Raw genomic sequence first — 18,655 nt, 5'->3', positions numbered from 1 at the left:
TTTCTCTGTGTTGTCGCAATTCACTTCTTTTTCCTTTGCACCGTCATGATTCACTTGTTCTTCTTTAGGTTCGTGCACTCCGTCCTAGGACTGACAATGAACCGAACCAACTCGAATATAGTTCGGAACTCGACTCGATAATTAACTCGTTGAGTTTGGTTCATGAACCAAATGAGCTGAATTTGAGCTTGAAATTAAGTTTGTTAACTAAATGAGCTGAATTTAAGCTATACATAGTTCGTCTCGTTTGATTCATGAGTAGGCTCAATTATATATATATATATATATATATATATATATATATATATATATATATATATATATATATAGACTCAAATGAGAGGACCATTTATAATGAGAGATGAGAGGGTGAAATAATGGCCCTTGGATTAAATCAAATGGTTGTAATTTAATTCTCACTTTAAAACTCACGTGACCCACTTTTCTAAACTTAACAAACATTACACGCGCTTCTTTTTCTACACAATCTACTGAAACGTTCCCACTTCCTCTTCTTCACTCTGTAACTAACAACCAATTTTTCTCTCTTCCCACTAAAATTCCTTTTTCTCCTTTCAATGGACAAAAACTCAAGCTTGAATTTGCAGGAAAACTCTTTGCTTGGAGCCAATCAGTTATTGGTAATTTCACAAATTCTATTATTCAAATTGTAATTTATATTATTCATGCATATACGTTCCTGTATGTTTGTTACAAAGTGATTTATTCATAAATGGTGTTGTTAGATTACTAGGTGTTGTTAGATTACTCATACCTTTTATGTGAATATACACACACGTTCCTATCATTTTATGTCATTTTGTTTGAAATTGGACAAAAATTGGAGTATTCATAAACGTTATATATGTTTTACTTTATAGGAAAATGATTCCATGCCGAACTATGACGATGAATTGAAGCCGAAGGTTGGACAAATATTTGATACGTTAGCAGAAGGTAAACTGTTTTACCAAAATTATGCACATAACGTCGGGTTTAGTGTGCGTTCATCATCGGAAACTACAGATAAAAATGGTGTGAAACGTTGGAAATACTTTGTTTGCTCAAAAGAAGGTTATTTATCGGATAAGAAAAAAGATGAAGTGCTTGATGCAGTTGCTGTCAAATCTAGAAGAAGGAGTCTTACAAGAGAAGGATGCAATGCAAATGCCGTTTTCAAATGGGTTGAAGGAGGTAAGTATGAGCTTGCTCGATTTAATGAAAGTCATACACATGCACTTGCTTCACCCTCGAAGAGGCCATTTCTAAGATCAGCAAGAAAGGTGAATCCAATGCACAAGAGCTTATTACATGCATATGGTAGAGCAAATATTGGGCCTTCAAAATCATTCCACTTAATGAAAGAACAATTTGGGGGTTATGAAAATGTTGGATGCACGCAAAAGGATCTTCAAAATTATAAAAGAGATTTACAGACTTTGCTCAAAGATTCTGATGCAAATGTTTTTATTGATAACTTTAGAAGGAAGCAAGAACTTAATCCATCATTTTTTTATGCATACGAGGTAGATGAAGAAGACCGACTAAGGTATGTTTTTTGGGCAGATGATATTTGTAGGAAAAATTATTCATTATTCGGGGATATAGTTTCATTCGATACTACATATCGAACAAATAAGTATTCTTATAATAACTGATCAAGATCCTGCAATGAAAGTGGCTGTAAAGCAGACTTTTCCTACTTGTTTTCATAGATTGTGCATGTGGCATATAATGAAAAAAGTTTCCGAAAAAATAGGTGCTTCCTTGAATGATGATGAAGAGTTCAACCAATCTTTCAAATCATGTGTTTGGGGATCAGAGACACCAGATGAGTTTGAAGAAACATGGGACAGTATCATTTTCGACTTTGAGTTAGAAGAGAATGAGTGGCTGTCATATATGTTTGAAATTCGAAGCATGTGGATTCCAGCATACTTTAAAGACGTTTTGTTGGCTGGGATAATGAGAACAACATCAAGATCAGAAAGTGAGAATTCGTTTTATGGAAATTTCTTGAATCCTAATGTCAACTTGGTTGAATTTTGGATGAGGTTTGATTCAGCAATCGAAGCACAACGACATAAGGAGTTACTTGCCGATAACAGTTCAATTCATTCCATACCAAAACTAATGTTGGATCGTGACATAGAGAAGCATGCAAGAGATGTGTATGCTCGCGAGAAATTTTATATATTTCAGAAGGAATTATGGATGGCTTGTGTTGATTGTGGAATTGAAAATAAGAAAGAGGAAGATGGAATGGAAATATTTCTGGTACATGATAATAGTAAGGTCAATCGTAATCTTCGAGAAGTAGTGTACAATTTGTCTTATCACAATGCAAACTGCTCCTGCAAAATGTTCCAGGCTGAAGGAATACCTTGTAGACACATACTTTGTGTTGTAAAGGGAAAAAAATTGAATGAAATACCAAGTAAGTACATATTGAATAGGTGGACTAAGTTTGCAAATAAAAAACCTGTGTTTGACATAGGTGATATTGTCTATGAAAAGGCTGGGCAAGGTGGAATCGTTTCAAATGTCTGGGATAAGTTATTTAGGTGTGTGGAGAAGGCTGGGCAAGATAAAGAAAAGCTGCTTATTGTGTTAAATGGGGCTGTTATAATGGAAAAAGAGTTGGATGAGTTTGAAGGGAGTTCTAAGCAAACCAAGACAAATGATTTGGAAACTTACATCAGAACAAATATTCCTGAGAGAGTAGAAATTCTTCCACCACAGTTTGCAAAGACTAAAGGCAGTGGTAAAAGAATCAAAAGTGGCAAAGAGAAGGCTGTCGAACAACAACAAAAAAGAACGAGACTTTGCAAGGCATGTGGTGAATATGCGCATCATAACAGCCGCAATTGTCCTAACAAATAATCTCCATAGTTTTGGTAAGAACTAGTTTATTTATTTTGATATTATTATATTCATGTATGTGAGTTAAAATCAAATCTTAGTTTATTTTCCTGGTTTTTAGGTTTTGAAGAATTCCATAGATGGAAGATTGAGAGAGTTAGACAATATGAATGACATAGAAGAGACACTACAAAGATGAAGAAACTTTGACAAGATGAATGGCATAGAAGGAAGATGGAAACTATTTCTGTGTTCATGTTTCTTTTTGAAGAACCTGTGTTTATGTTTCTATTATCTGGGTTTTTATTTGTTGAAGAACCTTAGTTTCTATTTTTTGAAGAACCTTTGTTTTGAGCGAAAGCCATTGGATCTTTTTTATCTGGTGTATGAATGAATTAAGTTATTTGGCTACCAAATATCACTCCATTATTATGCTTGATTTCAGTTACCAAATATCACTCCTATTATTATGCTTGATTTCCTTATTATAAGCAATAAAAGATGTGTTCCTTGATTTGGAATAAAAAAAAAATCATACGTATCTTCTATGCAGCTTACAACAAAATACCTATTTTTTTGCCAAAATTAACTAGAAGACATTATATTTGCAAAGTAGTAACAAAGTAGGTATGCTGTCATGTACATAATAACTTCAAGTCATCATGGTAACAAACCAATGTCAAACCAATGTATATATAACTTGCCAATATCAAATGCTGTCACAATACAAAATACAATCTCAATGACTACAAAATTTTGGACTGCAGAATTTCACCTCATTTGATATAAAATAAGAATTTGATTACATTACATTACACTGTTGTGAATCTCATCATAAACTTAAAATAGAAATTACATAAATTTAAAAACAAAATTTAAATCAAGTACAATGAGCAGTGGAAGTAAAGCTATATTGTTGTACATAAATTGTACTTGATCAGAATATAATACATCTAACACTACAAAGTTGGATGGTATCATTTCAAATAGTATTGCCATACAAAAGCAAGTCCTGCAACCATTAATACTTTAAGAATCAATTTTGGATTAATGAAGGATGATGATTATGACTGTTGTTGTGGTGGAGTGGACTTTCATACACGCTTCAAAATCATTCAACAATAACCAGAATCACATTCAAAATCCATAAAATCTCAGAATAAAGATGAAGAAAACCCATGAGATCCTCTCATCAGATGAAATAATTACAGATCTCCGGTAACTATAATTGTTACAGAAACGCATGAGAAAAGATTCAGAAAGGGGGAGATGAAGTGAGTGGCTGAACGACAGACATCGGAGAGTCATGGTGAAGGGAGGACGATGGAAGCAGAAGCGTTTAAGGAATGCTCGTTTCAGTAGACTGTGTGGAAAAAGAAGCGCGTGTTATGTTTGTTAAGTTTAGAAAAGTGGGTCACGTGAGTTTTAAAGTGAGAATTAAATTACAACCATTTGATTTAATTCAAGGGCCATTATTTCACCCTCTCATCTCTCATTATAAATGGTCCTCTCATTTGAGTCATCCTATATATATATATATATATATATATATATATATATATATATATATATATATATATATATATATATATAATTTTCTTAATTCTTTTCTCTAGCTTTTTCTCAATATATCTAGAATGGCAACCATTAAATTTCTTAATTCCTTTCTCTAGCTTTTTCATTGTGTTTGTATATGTGTTTATTTTTTAAAACAGAAACTAATGAAAATGAGTCGTGACTCATTTTTGTCCCACCCCATTGTTTGTTTTGTAAAACTTGGTTTCTATGGTCTTGACTTCTTTTTTCTCTCCCTTTTTTATGATGTTTTTTTTTCTTCTTCTTGTCTAATAAATAAACCAATAGAATTACATGGGAGATAGGTAAGTGAAGTTGACGACATGGGAGATAGGTTTGGTAACTGCCGTAGTTGGAAACGGTGGCGACATTGTTGATGATAGGTTGAGGGTGGTGGACGGAGGATGTTAGATCTGAGGGTGGGAGTGGTGGTGGAGGTGAAAATTGAGGTTGAATACGGCGGATGGTGGTGGTGGGTGGTTTGACCGATGGGAGTGGGACTGGTGAGAGGGTAAGAATACTCAATGACAAAATTATCATTCCATTATAATTAATATTAAAAATGTCACATGTGGGGTGGTAGAAGGGTGGTACATCCACCTAAGGATTTCAATGTAAAACCACTCTTTATACAAATTCTATAGAGGTAGGAACAAGATGCATGATCCACTTGTGTGGTTGGAAAGACCGCACTCAACATGCGTGGCATGCCCAATTTGTTTTGTGGGTACTAAAGGTTTCTTTCTTTAATGAAGTACTTCAAATATTTAACAAAAAATGAAAATTATTTTTGTACATCCATATTATTAGAGAGAGAGAGACGAGAGAGAGAGAGAGAGAGAGATATTTTGAATGAATTAATGTAGAAAAATTAAGCGTGTACAAATTTAAGAGTTGTGTACAAAAAAGAGCAAGAGAAAATATATGTAAAAGAGTGGGAAAATTAAGAGAAAGAAATTAGGTAAAGTCCTCTCCAAAAAAAAAGGTAAAGTATGAGAAAGATGTAAACAAAAATGTATGAGAAAGATGGAGAACTGCAAAAAATTATGAGATGCGGATATACAAAATTCTCTTCATTATGAAGATGTAAGAATTTTATATGGCAAAAACATGAGATGTTTGAGAATCCAATAGAGGGTAACATTATATGAAGTTGGGTGGGGTCAAATGGATGAATCAACTATCAAATATAGCAATGATTTTGTTGTGATGGGTCAAGTGGATGACTCAACTATCAAATATATTGAGGAAGATCTTCATGGCAATGAGTTTGTTGTGATGTGAGAATTCACATGGCTAGCTCATGATTCGTGAAGGAAGGAAGTTGGTTTCATAACTTCAACACTGATTATGATGGGAGGTGCAATGTATTTCTCATTAATAATTTGGCAAGTAATGTTTTGTGTTTTAAAGCGACTAATGTGATATCTCTGTCAAACATAAGTTCGAACATATAATTCTCCACTTCTCGACACTTAATGTGTGGGATTCACGTACTAGACTAAGACTATTTGACTCGAAGGAAGGAAAAAAAAAAAAAAAAAAGACAAACCAGCCAAAACATATATTTATTTTGTTGGTTTCTCGTTTCAATATGTATTGAATTAAGGCACTACAACTTGAGTTTCAATATTAAGGCAAAATAAACGAGAACCAACTACATTACATAAGGTAAAATTAAGGCACTGTGTCAATATGACTATGGGAAAAGAAAAAACAAAAAACAAAAACAACATGAGCACTACTAAAGAGACGAAACCAAAACCAAAATATGGAACAAGAAAAAGACAAACCAGCAAGAATTGTGCGACCAGGAGCATAATGGTGAGAGACCTAGTGAGTTCATATATATAGACGTCATTGTATTGATTTCTACTATATTAAAAAAGAGAAAATAGTGTTCACAAAAAAAAAAAAAAAAAAAAGAGAGAAAATAGTTTTATTTTTAAGGAAGAAAATAGGTTTTTTTTTTCTTTTTTTTAAGTAGCCTGGTGGCTAGAAATCACACTTTATTTTTAAGGAAAAAATTGGGTTTTTTTTTTTTTATCAAGTAGTCTAAAAGGCTAGAACTCACACATTTCATTTAAATATGGAGAAGTGAGGTGTTCAAGTTCAAACCTCAACTCATACATATAATATGCAATATCCCTATCCATCGAGGTAAGTTCATGGGATAGAAAATAGGTTTGTCATACGCACGGAGAGATTCTCAACAAAGCATTTGGTTGTAGGATTATTGGTAATGGACCGACTTTTGCCACCTTCACAATGTTTTATCTAAAAACTTCAATATTTTTGTTAGTTGAATTAAAATTAGTGGATGAATTTTAATTGCTTTATCAAACAAATTTTTCTGAACGCTAGTCTAAATAAGAAGATTAATTAGACTAAAACCAAAAACCGTATAACGACTACAATCAAACTTTTTTTTTTGACCAACGACTACAATCAAACGTAAACCTTAATATTAATTTAATAAGAAATTAAAGTAATTTATAAAAAAAAGCATTGTACCAAAAAAAAAAGCATGATTGATTTTTAATTTTAAGTATTTTAATAAAATTTATAACGTAATGTATTCCTTAAAAAAAGTGATAACATAATGTGATGTATGAATCTTAGGGGTGGAAATGAGTTAGGTCAGACCGGACTCTATATGACCTAAGTCTGACCTACTTTAAAAGTATAGGTTTAAGATTAATTTATTATTTGTCATAGACTTATTTGTAAGGCGTGACCTAACATTTTTAAATGTTAGATAAAGCTTGAAAGCCTATTTAAAAGTCTATTTTACACTAAAGCTTGACCACACCTATAATTCTACTACTAAATAAGTCAACTCTTATGAAGGCTTAAAACACATGAATATATCTGCTACTAAATAACGAAATCTTACGAAAGTATAATCACACCAATATACTTGCCACTAAATAACCAAACCATATAAAGGCATGAGTTTATAATAAAAAAAAGTTCAACAATATTAAGCTTAATATGCCAGCCTGATAGACTTTTTAGGTTTTTTTTTGTAAGATTTAGCCTAGCCTATTTAATTAAACAAACTTTATTATAAACCTGAGCTTAGCCTTCTTATTAAACGAGTTGGGTCGAGCAAGGCTTTAAATAGGTTAGAATTTCACCTTTAAGGTGAATAAGTGGGGATTTAGAGTTTGAACCTCCGACCCATGCATATATAATACAATGTCCTACCAACTCAATCATGTTCACGCTATTTTTGTGCCCCTAGTTCTAATTATGTAATTTTGGTTCTCGATTTCATTTTTTTTTACCTGTCTATGATTTTGATCATAATATTTGATGATGTGACAATAAATTGTTCATTGACAACCCTGTATGTGTCATTTCAATTCATATTCTTTTGGTTTTGTATGCTTGGCTAACACTCAATTTAACACTTCATTTTTTAAGATTCTCAACAATTAGCCATTCATTTCATATCACACAATATATTGTCACGTCATCAAATTTGATGGTCAAAATTATAAGTTGATCTAAAATTTTAAAATGGAGGGCTAACATTGTAAAATTATAGATAAGGGGACTAATGTGTAATCTCTTGAGAGAAAATTTTGTCCCTATTGCGGTCTTACTCATCTCGAATGATTAATCTCTATTGTTGGATTAATATTTACTTCTTCGTCCGATTTTAAACATGGGATCTCCACCTTCTTAGACCATGTACAATGGTTCAACACAATAATATCATTCAACACCCACTTTTTCAATTCCCAACACTCCACATCATTTTCTCTCTCTTAATTCAACACTCATTCAATTTTTACCTCTCCAATGGTTTTTTCATTCAACACCCTACCCCACCACCTTTTATTTCTTATTCTTTATTTAATTTATATTTTTGTTTTTATAATTACATAAAATTAAAATTATCGATTATAATTAAATTAAAATAAAGATACACTTAATTTTTTTTTTTGTAAAAACAAAATTTATTTAAATAATTTATTTATATTTTCTTAACTTAAAATGCAATACAACAAACTAAGCACACAACACACAAATAGCTTAAAATGCAAGACAACAAACAAGCACACAAATAATTTATTTAGTACAATACAAATCATCTTCAATCATGAAACATTCCAAATTTTGTCCATATGTGCTTCACTAGATCTGCTTGCAATTCGTGATGAACATTTGGATCACGCAACTCGGATCTAGCACGCACATGATTTGCAAAAGTGGGTAACACCTCGGTCGAGTATGGTTGCTGTGTACTAGATCCACTTCCCTCAGATTGCTCAAAATCGGTCCAACGTTGAGCATATGTATCTCGTTCATCCTCAACAATCATATTATGTAATATGATGCATGACCTCATGATTATACCCAAATCAGCTATGTCCCACAAGCGAGCTGGTTCACGGATGATTTTAAATCGAGCTTGAAGCACTCCAAAAGCACGTTCGATGTCCTTCCGACAGCTCTCTTGATGTTTTGCAAATAACTTATCGGGTTCACTTTGAGGAAGCCTAATTGATTTGACGAAAGTTGGGTAAGAAGGGTAGATACCATCAGCTAGATAGTATGTCATATTATATGGACGTTGATTCACAAAGTAATTCACCCTTGGAGTCTTTCCCTGTTCCACATCATCGAACACTGGTGACCGGTCTAGAACGTTTATATCGTTCAACGTTCCCGGACATCCAAAAAAGGCATGCCAGATCCATAGATCATGAGATGCAACTGCTTCAAGAATAACTGTGGTGGTTCCCTTATCCCCCCTGGTGAATTGACCTTCCCATGCTTTAGGACAATTTTTCCACTCCCAGTGCATGCAGTCAATACTCCCGATCATCCCTGGGAACCCCCGCATTTCACTAACATGTAGTATTCTTTGAAGGTCATCTTGGGTTGGTGCTCTCAGATACACTTGCTCATACAGTCGTATGATTCCTTTACAGAATCTACGTAAGCACTCCAATGCTGTAGTACCTCCTATTTTTATGTATTCATCTACCGCATCTGCTGCCACACCATATGCTAACATTCGCATTGCTGTGGTACATTTTGCTAACGGTGATATACCTTCTTTGTTGGCGGCATCAACTCGCTGGGTGAAGTAGTTATCACTACTTGAAAGGTCTCCAACGATTCGAAGGAAGACATGTTTTTGCATACGCTTAGCGCTTTCATAAGCACCAATCCATTTATTTATTATTTTGCTCATATAATTAAAACGGTTTCGGCAGGCAACTAGATCGCGGGGAGAATCGAATGAGCAATACTCATTACAATACTCAGCAATTTTACCCCAATATGTTTCTCCTCTCTGGTTTCTCCCGACAACACTGCTTGTTCCATATTTAATCCATGCACTAATTAGAACCAAATTTTGTTGAGTGTTCCATGCTGGTTCCTTACTTCTCTTGCTCTTAGGAGTTGAATCTTCTGGAGTGACTTCATCAGCAACTGCCATGCCACCAGGAGTTATTTGTGTTGAAAATTCAGGATATTGGTTTGCATCAACACTAGGAAAATTTTCATTCCCCATTGGCATATAACCATTAAACGGGGGTGTTTGAGATGGATATCTCATCATAGATCCATAATATGGATGAAAGTTTGGAACAGAGGATGACTGGTTGAAATTTGGTGAAAAACCAAAATTAGGTACGTTTTGATGTATGTTTTGAGGACGTTGGTTATAAAATTGATTTGGATTTGGATAATTGTTGGGATTTTCGTAGTTATATGGGTAATTAGAAAAATTTTGGGTGTTGAAATGGTTATTATTGGGATCCATTTCACAAAAAATAAGATTAAAACTTCACTTAGTTTGCTAATAGAAAGATAATAATAAGATGAAGATAGTGAAAAATTTGGTTTTTTTTTCTGTGTCCAAATCAAATGATCCAAGTCTCTATTTATAGAGGAAAAAAAATCATGAATTTTGGTAATTTTTTTTTTTTTTAAATTAATTTACAACGAAATAATTGAGGTCAAATTATTAAAATGATAAGAATCCGGACAGCCAATTAAAACGTGCCACGTGTCACTATCTATCCAAAAAATCTTTCTCTCTCCGCACGTCTGACGCGTCACGCGCCTTGTCTGCGCGTGTAACGCACGCGCCAATTTTTTCCCAATCACGCGTCGCCACGTGTCCGGCCGGGCAGATTTAAATTGTGTTTAATGGATTCACCTTCTCTCTCTTCTCTTCCCTCATTCAACACACATAAAACACACCATTGCAAAGGAAATTGGTGTTGAATGCTTCATTAAATTGGCCATTGCATATGGTCTTATCTCTTACCCCAAACTATTTTAACTATCAAATCCCCTTCACAGTCCAAGAAAGATGAAGGTTTAGAGGATGAACATGCCGAAGTCTCTTCCCAAGATCCCTCCAGAAGCATCACATCTTAATTCGAAAGCCTTTAATCTTGAAGAATTACCCTTGCAAATATTTCCATTTATGGATTTACTAGCTACAAAAGAAGATTGGTCTATCATCGTGTCTGTCCATCTAACAGATTTACATACATTTTAATGCAACATTCAATTTTCACTTCAAGATATAAACTCCTTAGAACTCCGAATAGAATGAACTCAATTATTTATCTCATATATTTATAGAACGAACCATTACTTGTTGAAATACTTGTTTTGCACAATGACAAACTCTAATGATGAACTAGAAAATGAATTCTAAGTAGAAGCTAAGATACTATAAGGGAGGATTAAAATAATACAATATAGTTTACTCTATTGTTTGGATCCATGTAATATATTACCAAGAAAGGCTTTCATATTATTTTCGGATGACCCTCCACTTGCAATAGCACTTTGGCATATTTGTTGAAGCTCTCTTGCTCTTTTCCTCATTTCCTTCACTTCATCATCACCCAAATCCATAAATCTTCTAACAAGCCTAGCAATTTCATCTCTTCTTATCAAAACATCATCTTTAACCTTCTTTTCCACTCTCCACCCAACCTTCCAATCCTCAACTATATACTTACTATTCAAAGGTTGATCCATCATTATTGGAGATGTAAGAAAAGGCACACCACAAAACAAACCTTCTCTAGTTGAATTCCACCCACAATGTGACCAAAAACCACCTATAGCACTATGCATCAACACTCTCAATTGGTCACACCATGGCAAAACAAACCCTTTTTCCCCACAAATATCTTTCCACTTAGAACTTTCTCCTCGCATTATCCACAAGAATCTAACACCACTTTCGCACAAACCATTCGCAATTTCATCGATCTGTTCGCTTGAAACTGTAAGAAAACTCCCTTGTGAGACATATAGAACAGAACCAATGGGTTGATTATCTAGCCAATTTATATAATCAAGTTCAACATCTTGATTGGTGCTTAGAGAGGCAATTTGGTTGTGACTAAAATAAGGTATGGTAGGTCCAATTGTGTAAATTGGTATAGAAAATTCTTCTCTTAAAACATCAATTGCTTGAGGCTCAATTTCATATATGGAAGGGAATAATAGATATTGTGCTTTCTTCATCCATGGCATGTTATTCAAAGCTAACTCTAACAATCTACGGCTGCGTAAGCTTGCATCATGAAGTGGAAAATCTTGGAGACGAATTGATGAGTTCCCCGGAATGTAATCCACACGTTTGTCACCAACTTCTGTTGCAACAATTTAAACAACACACAAAACACTTGAAATGTTTATAAAGGAATAAAAGAAAAGTACCTTAAATTTAGTAAAAAAAAAAAAAAGAAAGTAACTAACCTGAAGCATTTACCGGGTAATGACCATGTTCCTCCAAACGACGATAATGTTTAAGAACAAGAAAAAACGACGCCGACATAGGCCAAAACGACGCAACAGGAACATTTCTCTTATTGGCAACTCTTATAACCCAAAACAAATAACTATCATGTATAATCACATTCGGTGCTGTCTCAAGTGAATCAAGTAGTTTCTCAAACGGGTCTTCCATTTTGGTCACAACAGCTTCGAGAAAATTAAGAAAATCTTTTCCTCGACCTTCTTCGGAGGGAATTACGTTTGGAATGGTGGCAAATTTGATGTTTTTGTTGTTTGGTTTTGGTGAGTCGGAGTTGATGATGGTGAGCCATTCTTCTGTGACAACAAAGGTAACAACGATGTTGGGGTTGTTGGAGATGAGGAGTTTGCATAGGTTCATCATTGGGTTGATGTGGCCTCGACCTGGGTATGGTACGGCTACTATGTGGGTGGTGCTGGTGGTGGTTGGTGGAGGTGGAGGTGGATTTGGAGGTTCCATGGAGGAGATGGTGATGTTAATGTTGAGTATTTTGGAGTATAAGTGTCTATGTAAAGTGTATGAAATGAATAGAAAGGACAAAATTATACTATTTTATTGTTGAGTAATAGTGAAGGAATTTACCATCTAGAGTAACAACGTAAAAGTGTACCTTCAAAAGGTCTTATAACTATGAAGCTAGGAAGCATAGACACTTTTTCCGTAGGAAAATGTTACATAGACACCCTTTATTCTCATACACCTTTGTACACCCCATGCACTAGGAAGAGAGAAGAGAAGAGGAAATAGAAAGTGTGCTTGTGCGGGATCCACGTGACTACGTGTCAGATTTTTGTGTGGGTGTGGAAGAATGTATTGTCACCTAAGGATGTTTATGTATCATAACTCTTTTCTGTATTACATCTGACATGACACAATACTGGTTTGTATAATTACGTTAAATTATATGATTGATTTTTTTTAAATTATTAACAGTTTTGATGTGTTAGTAGCATTCGTATATGTATCCATACTTCGTATATTGCACCCGACAAAAGTAATATGAAATCCAACTAACACATCTACATGTGTGATCACGATTCACAATTATTGTGGTAGCCTGAAAAGTTAAATTGGATCCATACGTCACATGATCACACATCTTGGACATTGTGATTGTTTTATTAAGTTTGGATAGCCCAACAAAAATAATTTTTTATTTTTATTTTACAATTTTAAATATCAAGCTCGAAGCTAAATCGTCTCATGTTGATTAAAAGTTTACATTGTCTAAAATATGTGAATGGGTGGAAGACCAATTGCATGTAACTAACTAGCCTGATAGTTTCTCCTACAAGATGTAAGCAATGACATCTCAATCGCCTGAACAGTCGAATTTAGACCATTTACAATGGTAAAATACATTCAACAACCTTATAACACCCACTTTTTCAATTCTCAACACTTCACATCATTTTCTCTCTCTTAATTTAACACCCATTCAATTTTTACCTTTCCAATGGTTTTTTCATTCAACATCCTACCCCACCACCTTTTATTTCTTATTCTTATTTAATTTTATATTTTTGTTTTTATAATTACATAAAATTACAATTATCGATTATAATTAAATTAAAATGAAGAAACACTTAAGAATTTTTATTTTTTTTGTAAAAACAAAATTTATTTTTATTTTCTTAACATAAATAAAATGCAATACAACAAATAAAGACTAAAACTTCAAAAGAAAAGCTAATATAAAGCTAATAATGAGATTAAGAGAGTGAAAAACTTGATTTTTTTTCTGTGTCCAAATCAAATGATCCAAGTCTCTATTTATAGAGAAAAAAAAATTACGAATTTTGGTAAAATAAAAAATAAAAATAAAAATTATTTGCAATAAAATAATTGAGTCCAAATTATTAAAAAGATAAAAATCCAAGCATCCAATCAAAACATGCCAAGTGTCTATGTGGGCCATGCTTTCAACATGTTGAATTAGTTCAACACCTCTCTCCTCCAACTCATATTTTTCCCAATTCAACAACCCCCTACAATGGTTCAACATGTTGAATTGCAAATTCAACATTCCATTGCACATAGTCTTAGACATTAGAATAATTTAGACATATCAATTGCCTTGGACATTCAAAAGGTTTTTCTCCTTAATTTGGATCATCTCCACATTTTTCTCACTCTCATCAATTTTTTTCTCTCTCAATTTCATTTTACTCCCTAAATGTGTTTGGTACTATTGGGATAAAAGTTCATTTTGAATGATCAATTTTTAAAAATTGATTTAGTTAAAATTGAGTAGTTTATCTTTGGATACATATCAATAAAATTTTGTTGAACAAAAAACTTGAGTAAAAAAATCATATTTAAAGTAAAAAGCTCTGCATTTTAGGTTGAAGTCGGAATCAATCTTAAATGCAAAATCAATTTCACTGGAAAATATCTAAATATATCAAAAATTAATTTTACACCTTTAAAATTATTTTTAAAACTTTGACGCATAATTTTTTTTAGCAAATTATTTTTGAGGAGCTAAAAATGAAACCAAACAAACATTAATAAACGGGGCAAAATTAAATTTTATACACTTTCTTTTAAGTAAACGCCTAGGTGTTACTTTGACGAAAAGATTTGGAAAAGAAAAAGTGATTCCTAATTTTTACTCTATCCATCTCAGATTAGGTGTTTCTTTTGAATTTTATACGGCCATTAAGAAAATGATCAGTAACGTTGATTTTAGAAATAAATTGTGTTTCATTTACTAAAACACACTTATTAACTATCAGTTAGTGGAATAATTAGATGATTGAAATACAATAAATAAGGGTATTTTAGTGAAAAATAATAATAATTTTGTATTAGTATTGTAAAAATAATAAATTATTTTAGACCAAAAAAATAGTAAAAATGACATTTATTTTGAGATGGAGGGAGTATTGAATAAAAGTGTAACCTTTACTTTTATCATTGAGACATAAACAGTAATACGGAGTACAAATGAATTGCTTCATTTTTATTTAATGTGCTACGTGATGTTATATAACGACTAAACTTAACTTTTTTGAAGGAGACTAAACTTAACAAAATTTTGATTTTGAGGGACAAAATTGTTACTCACTTTATCCTTAAACGACCTCTAATTATAAGGATGAAATACATATTTAAACCTAAAATACATACAACAACAGTGAACATGAATATTTCATGAATATTCCAATCCAATGAACCATAAGTAATATTCAAAATCTAGTACAAATAAAATATTGAGATAGAAAAGACTACACTGCTGGAAGTGGACCTTCAAGCATGTGTGTACCGTAAACAATGCATTAGTATGTCACCAATGAAGGAATTCAAATCATTATCAGCTGACCCACCGTTTCCAATTGCATCACAACATCTTTTTAGGAAAATGTTAAGAATTGCTCTAAAGGTATTGTTTAAGCATAGAAGTAGTAACTCTTATATTGAAAGTTGTATAATTATAACTTCAACGATGTTTGACTTATATTTTCAAGACATGATTTCTTTTTATGGGTTCTTTAAATAATGCTTTTAAAAGACACTTGTTAACAAGACCCATCTTTTTAAATTTTCTACTTTTTTCCCTAATAACCCATGTAAGGTCACTATCAAAATCCATAAACTCACATGAGCAATGATATTTGTACATCCATTTAATGACAACTTTGTTTTCCTCTATTTTGATTGGTCAAAAATAATGAAGAGAAAAAGGAAGAGAGAGGATAATAACATCATGTAAGTATGAGAGAGAAAGTTGTCAAAAAGTTTTAGCAAAATAGTCGTACAAATATCATTTCTCAACACACATACTAACTTTACAATTTCACATTTCTTCACCAAAATATCTCCCTTAACATCTTCCTTCACTCTTAACATCATCTTACTATTAAATGGTTGGTCCAAATTTATTGGAAAAGTCAAAAGAGGTACCCCATAAATAACTCCATCCTTTGTGGAATTCCAACCACAATGTGACCAAAATCCACCAATAGAAGAATGTGACAACACTCTCAATTGGTTACACCATTCCAAAATCAATCCCATGTGCCCACAAATTTCTTTCAACCTTGTTGCTTCTCCACGAGCTACCCATAAAAATCTAACATTGCTTTCACACAAAGCATTTGCAATCTCATCAATTTGTTCACTTGAAGCTGAGAAAAAACTACCTTGTGCTATGTAAAGAACAGAACCAGTGGGTTGTGAATCTAGCCACTCAATGTAGCTATTTGTAGTGTTTGGTTTGGGATTGTTTGTAAGATTAATAAAGTATGGTATTGTAGGACCAATAGTGTAGATTGGCAAGGGGAGTTTTGATTTTAAGGTATCAATGGCTTGAGATTCAAGCTCATAAATTGAAGTGAATAGAAGATATTGTGCTTTGTGAATCCATTGAAAACCTTTCATAGTCATTTGCATCATTCGCTTGCTTCGGCTGCTATCATCTTTTAGAGGGAAATCGGCTAGGCGCGTTGAGGAAATTCCAGGAATATAACTTATACGTTCATCACCATTTTCTGCATTGCATCACTAAGTCTTAGGATTTAATTCATATCAATCAATCATAAACATTACATTATTAAAAAGGAAAATAAATTTCAACATATCAAAGTTAAAAGTGATTGGAATAATAGTTTGTGATTGATTGACGGTCCAAAACATTTTTTTTTTTTTTTTGAGCAAGGTCCAAAACATCTTAACAATGAGCATAGAGAACTTAATTAATGCCAAACAAAATACTATATAAAATTCATATATTTTTCATATGATTAATCGAACATTCTAGAAAAGAACTAAATTAGCGACAAAAATGATTAATTGAACTGAATCAATGCTTTCTATACAATTTAATAATGCTTTTGATAAGCTTTGCTATATAATTTAGTGACTAAAAATGAAAACTTAGTTGTTTGCATTAGCAGCTAGCAGTTTAAAGACTTTTTGTAAATTTGTTTCTAAATCACTTGTAAACAACCAACCTTATCCTGAAAAAACGTGTCACGTTTGTCCAAATCGTGACACGATTGGTGCGTACGACCCAAAGTACAACCAACCTTATCCTAAAAAACGTGCCCAGCAAGTTGAATATCGTATCACGTTTTCCCACAATCGTGACACGATTGAGCACTCTGAAAAACCATGCTCGCTGCTTGAAAATCGTGACACGATTTCATCTGTTCTCCCAAAACACAAATTTGAAGACAAATTCAACAGTCATTATAGCTTCCATGAAGTCAGCGTGGTCGCGACCACGAATGAGTTCGGATGGAACAACGTTGGGGATCGAACGGAAGCTGATGTTGTCGGGTTTTGGTTCGGAGGAGATGAAGGTTAACCATTCTTCGGTGACAATAAATGTAACAAGGATGTTGTTGTTCTTGGAGATAAGGAGCTTGCATAGGTTCATCATTGGGTTGATGTGGCCTCTTGCAGGGGAAGGCATGGCTAGTATGTGGTTGAAGAAAGTTGGTGGTGATTCCATTGCAATTTTGGGAGAGGAATGGTCGTGAGGTTTGATATTTTTGGGTAGAAGATAAAACTTGTCGTGATATTTTAGGTATTTTTTTAATTATATTTTTTAAAAAGTGCATGAAATAGTTGAGTGTGGTTAATGACATCAAACCGTGTCCCCGTGAGCATAACTCAATTGGTAGGGACATACATTGTTATAGGCAGAAGTTGGGGTTTGAACCCCGGACATTCCACTTATTCACCTTAAAAAAGGTAAATTCTAGTCACTAAACTACCCGAGAAAAAAAATGGCATCATACCGTAAATTATAAATCCTCCTATTCATTTTTAAGTCAACTGTCACCATCCTAATTAGTAGGATGAAATCTTAAATTATACTCCCTCGATATCTTTCTATAAGTCAACTTTAATAAAAACCCATTTTTTTAAGGATTTAATAAAACTGATTTGTAGGGTATGAGTTAGAACCAATCCAAATTTTAAATTGGTAATCGAGTTTATCTATGATTTATTTGTCTCTATTATATTACTTTTATCAGACCATTAGGGTCGCACACTAGATGAGCATTATTCATTAGCACACGAGGGAACTGTGTTGAAGAGTTTTGTTGAATTTTGACGATTATCACACGTCTCAGACTATAAAACTCTAGTGTTCACGCACATGACTCGTTTGTGGATCATGATTGGTGGTACATGAAGAGTTCGCGGTGATCGTAACTACTCTGATTTTCCGAGTTGGTGGACACCATTTTCCAGCCTATAAAATTCTAGTGTTTATGCACATAACTCGTTTAAGATATGACTTCGAAAATGCATAGCTTCGTCCGTTGAGCATGTTTAAGTGACGCGTAAGTGGTATCTCCCTTGTACCATTAACAAAGTCTGTGCCATTCAAAGCATTATCTTCACCAATTATGCAACTATATGCTTCTACTAAACATTGATAAGAAAATG

At 33.3% G+C, this 18,655-nt stretch overlaps 3 protein-coding genes across 3 annotated transcripts; 1 reads left to right on the top strand and 2 right to left on the bottom strand.

Moving 5' to 3' along the window:
* The first annotated feature begins 578 nt into the window (after positions 1-578).
* On the top strand, positions 579-2,883 carry LOC112422154 (protein FAR1-RELATED SEQUENCE 5-like). The gene is made up of 3 exons (XM_024784949.1): positions 579-641; positions 882-1,549; positions 1,716-2,883. The coding sequence occupies exons 1-3, from the start codon at positions 579-581 to the stop codon at positions 2,881-2,883; spliced, it is 1,899 nt and encodes a 632-aa protein (XP_024640717.1).
* Positions 2,884-10,660: 7,777 nt separating this feature from the next.
* LOC11415708 (UDP-glycosyltransferase 87A1) lies at positions 10,661-12,782 on the bottom strand. The gene is made up of 2 exons (XM_003615784.4): positions 12,193-12,782; positions 10,661-12,086 (listed from the first exon to the last, which is right to left on the bottom strand). The coding sequence occupies exons 1-2, from the start codon at positions 12,707-12,709 to the stop codon at positions 11,188-11,190; spliced, it is 1,416 nt and encodes a 471-aa protein (XP_003615832.1). The 5' UTR covers positions 12,710-12,782; the 3' UTR covers positions 10,661-11,187.
* A 2,581-nt stretch (positions 12,783-15,363) lies between these two features.
* Positions 15,364-17,708, bottom strand: LOC11416691 (UDP-glycosyltransferase 87A2). Its single transcript, XM_024784948.1, has 3 exons — positions 17,477-17,708; positions 16,037-16,743; positions 15,364-15,369 (listed from the first exon to the last, which is right to left on the bottom strand). The coding sequence occupies exons 1-3, from the start codon at positions 17,706-17,708 to the stop codon at positions 15,364-15,366; spliced, it is 945 nt and encodes a 314-aa protein (XP_024640716.1).
* Between the last annotated feature and the right edge of the window lie 947 nt (positions 17,709-18,655).

The sequence above is a fragment of the Medicago truncatula genome, chromosome 5 (genome assembly GCF_003473485.1).
Source record: "Medicago truncatula cultivar Jemalong A17 chromosome 5, MtrunA17r5.0-ANR, whole genome shotgun sequence".
Classification (NCBI taxonomy): Eukaryota; Viridiplantae; Streptophyta; class Magnoliopsida; order Fabales; family Fabaceae; genus Medicago; species Medicago truncatula.
The sequence above is the reverse complement of the archived record's forward strand: the minus strand, read 5'-3'. Positions and strand labels throughout refer to the sequence as shown.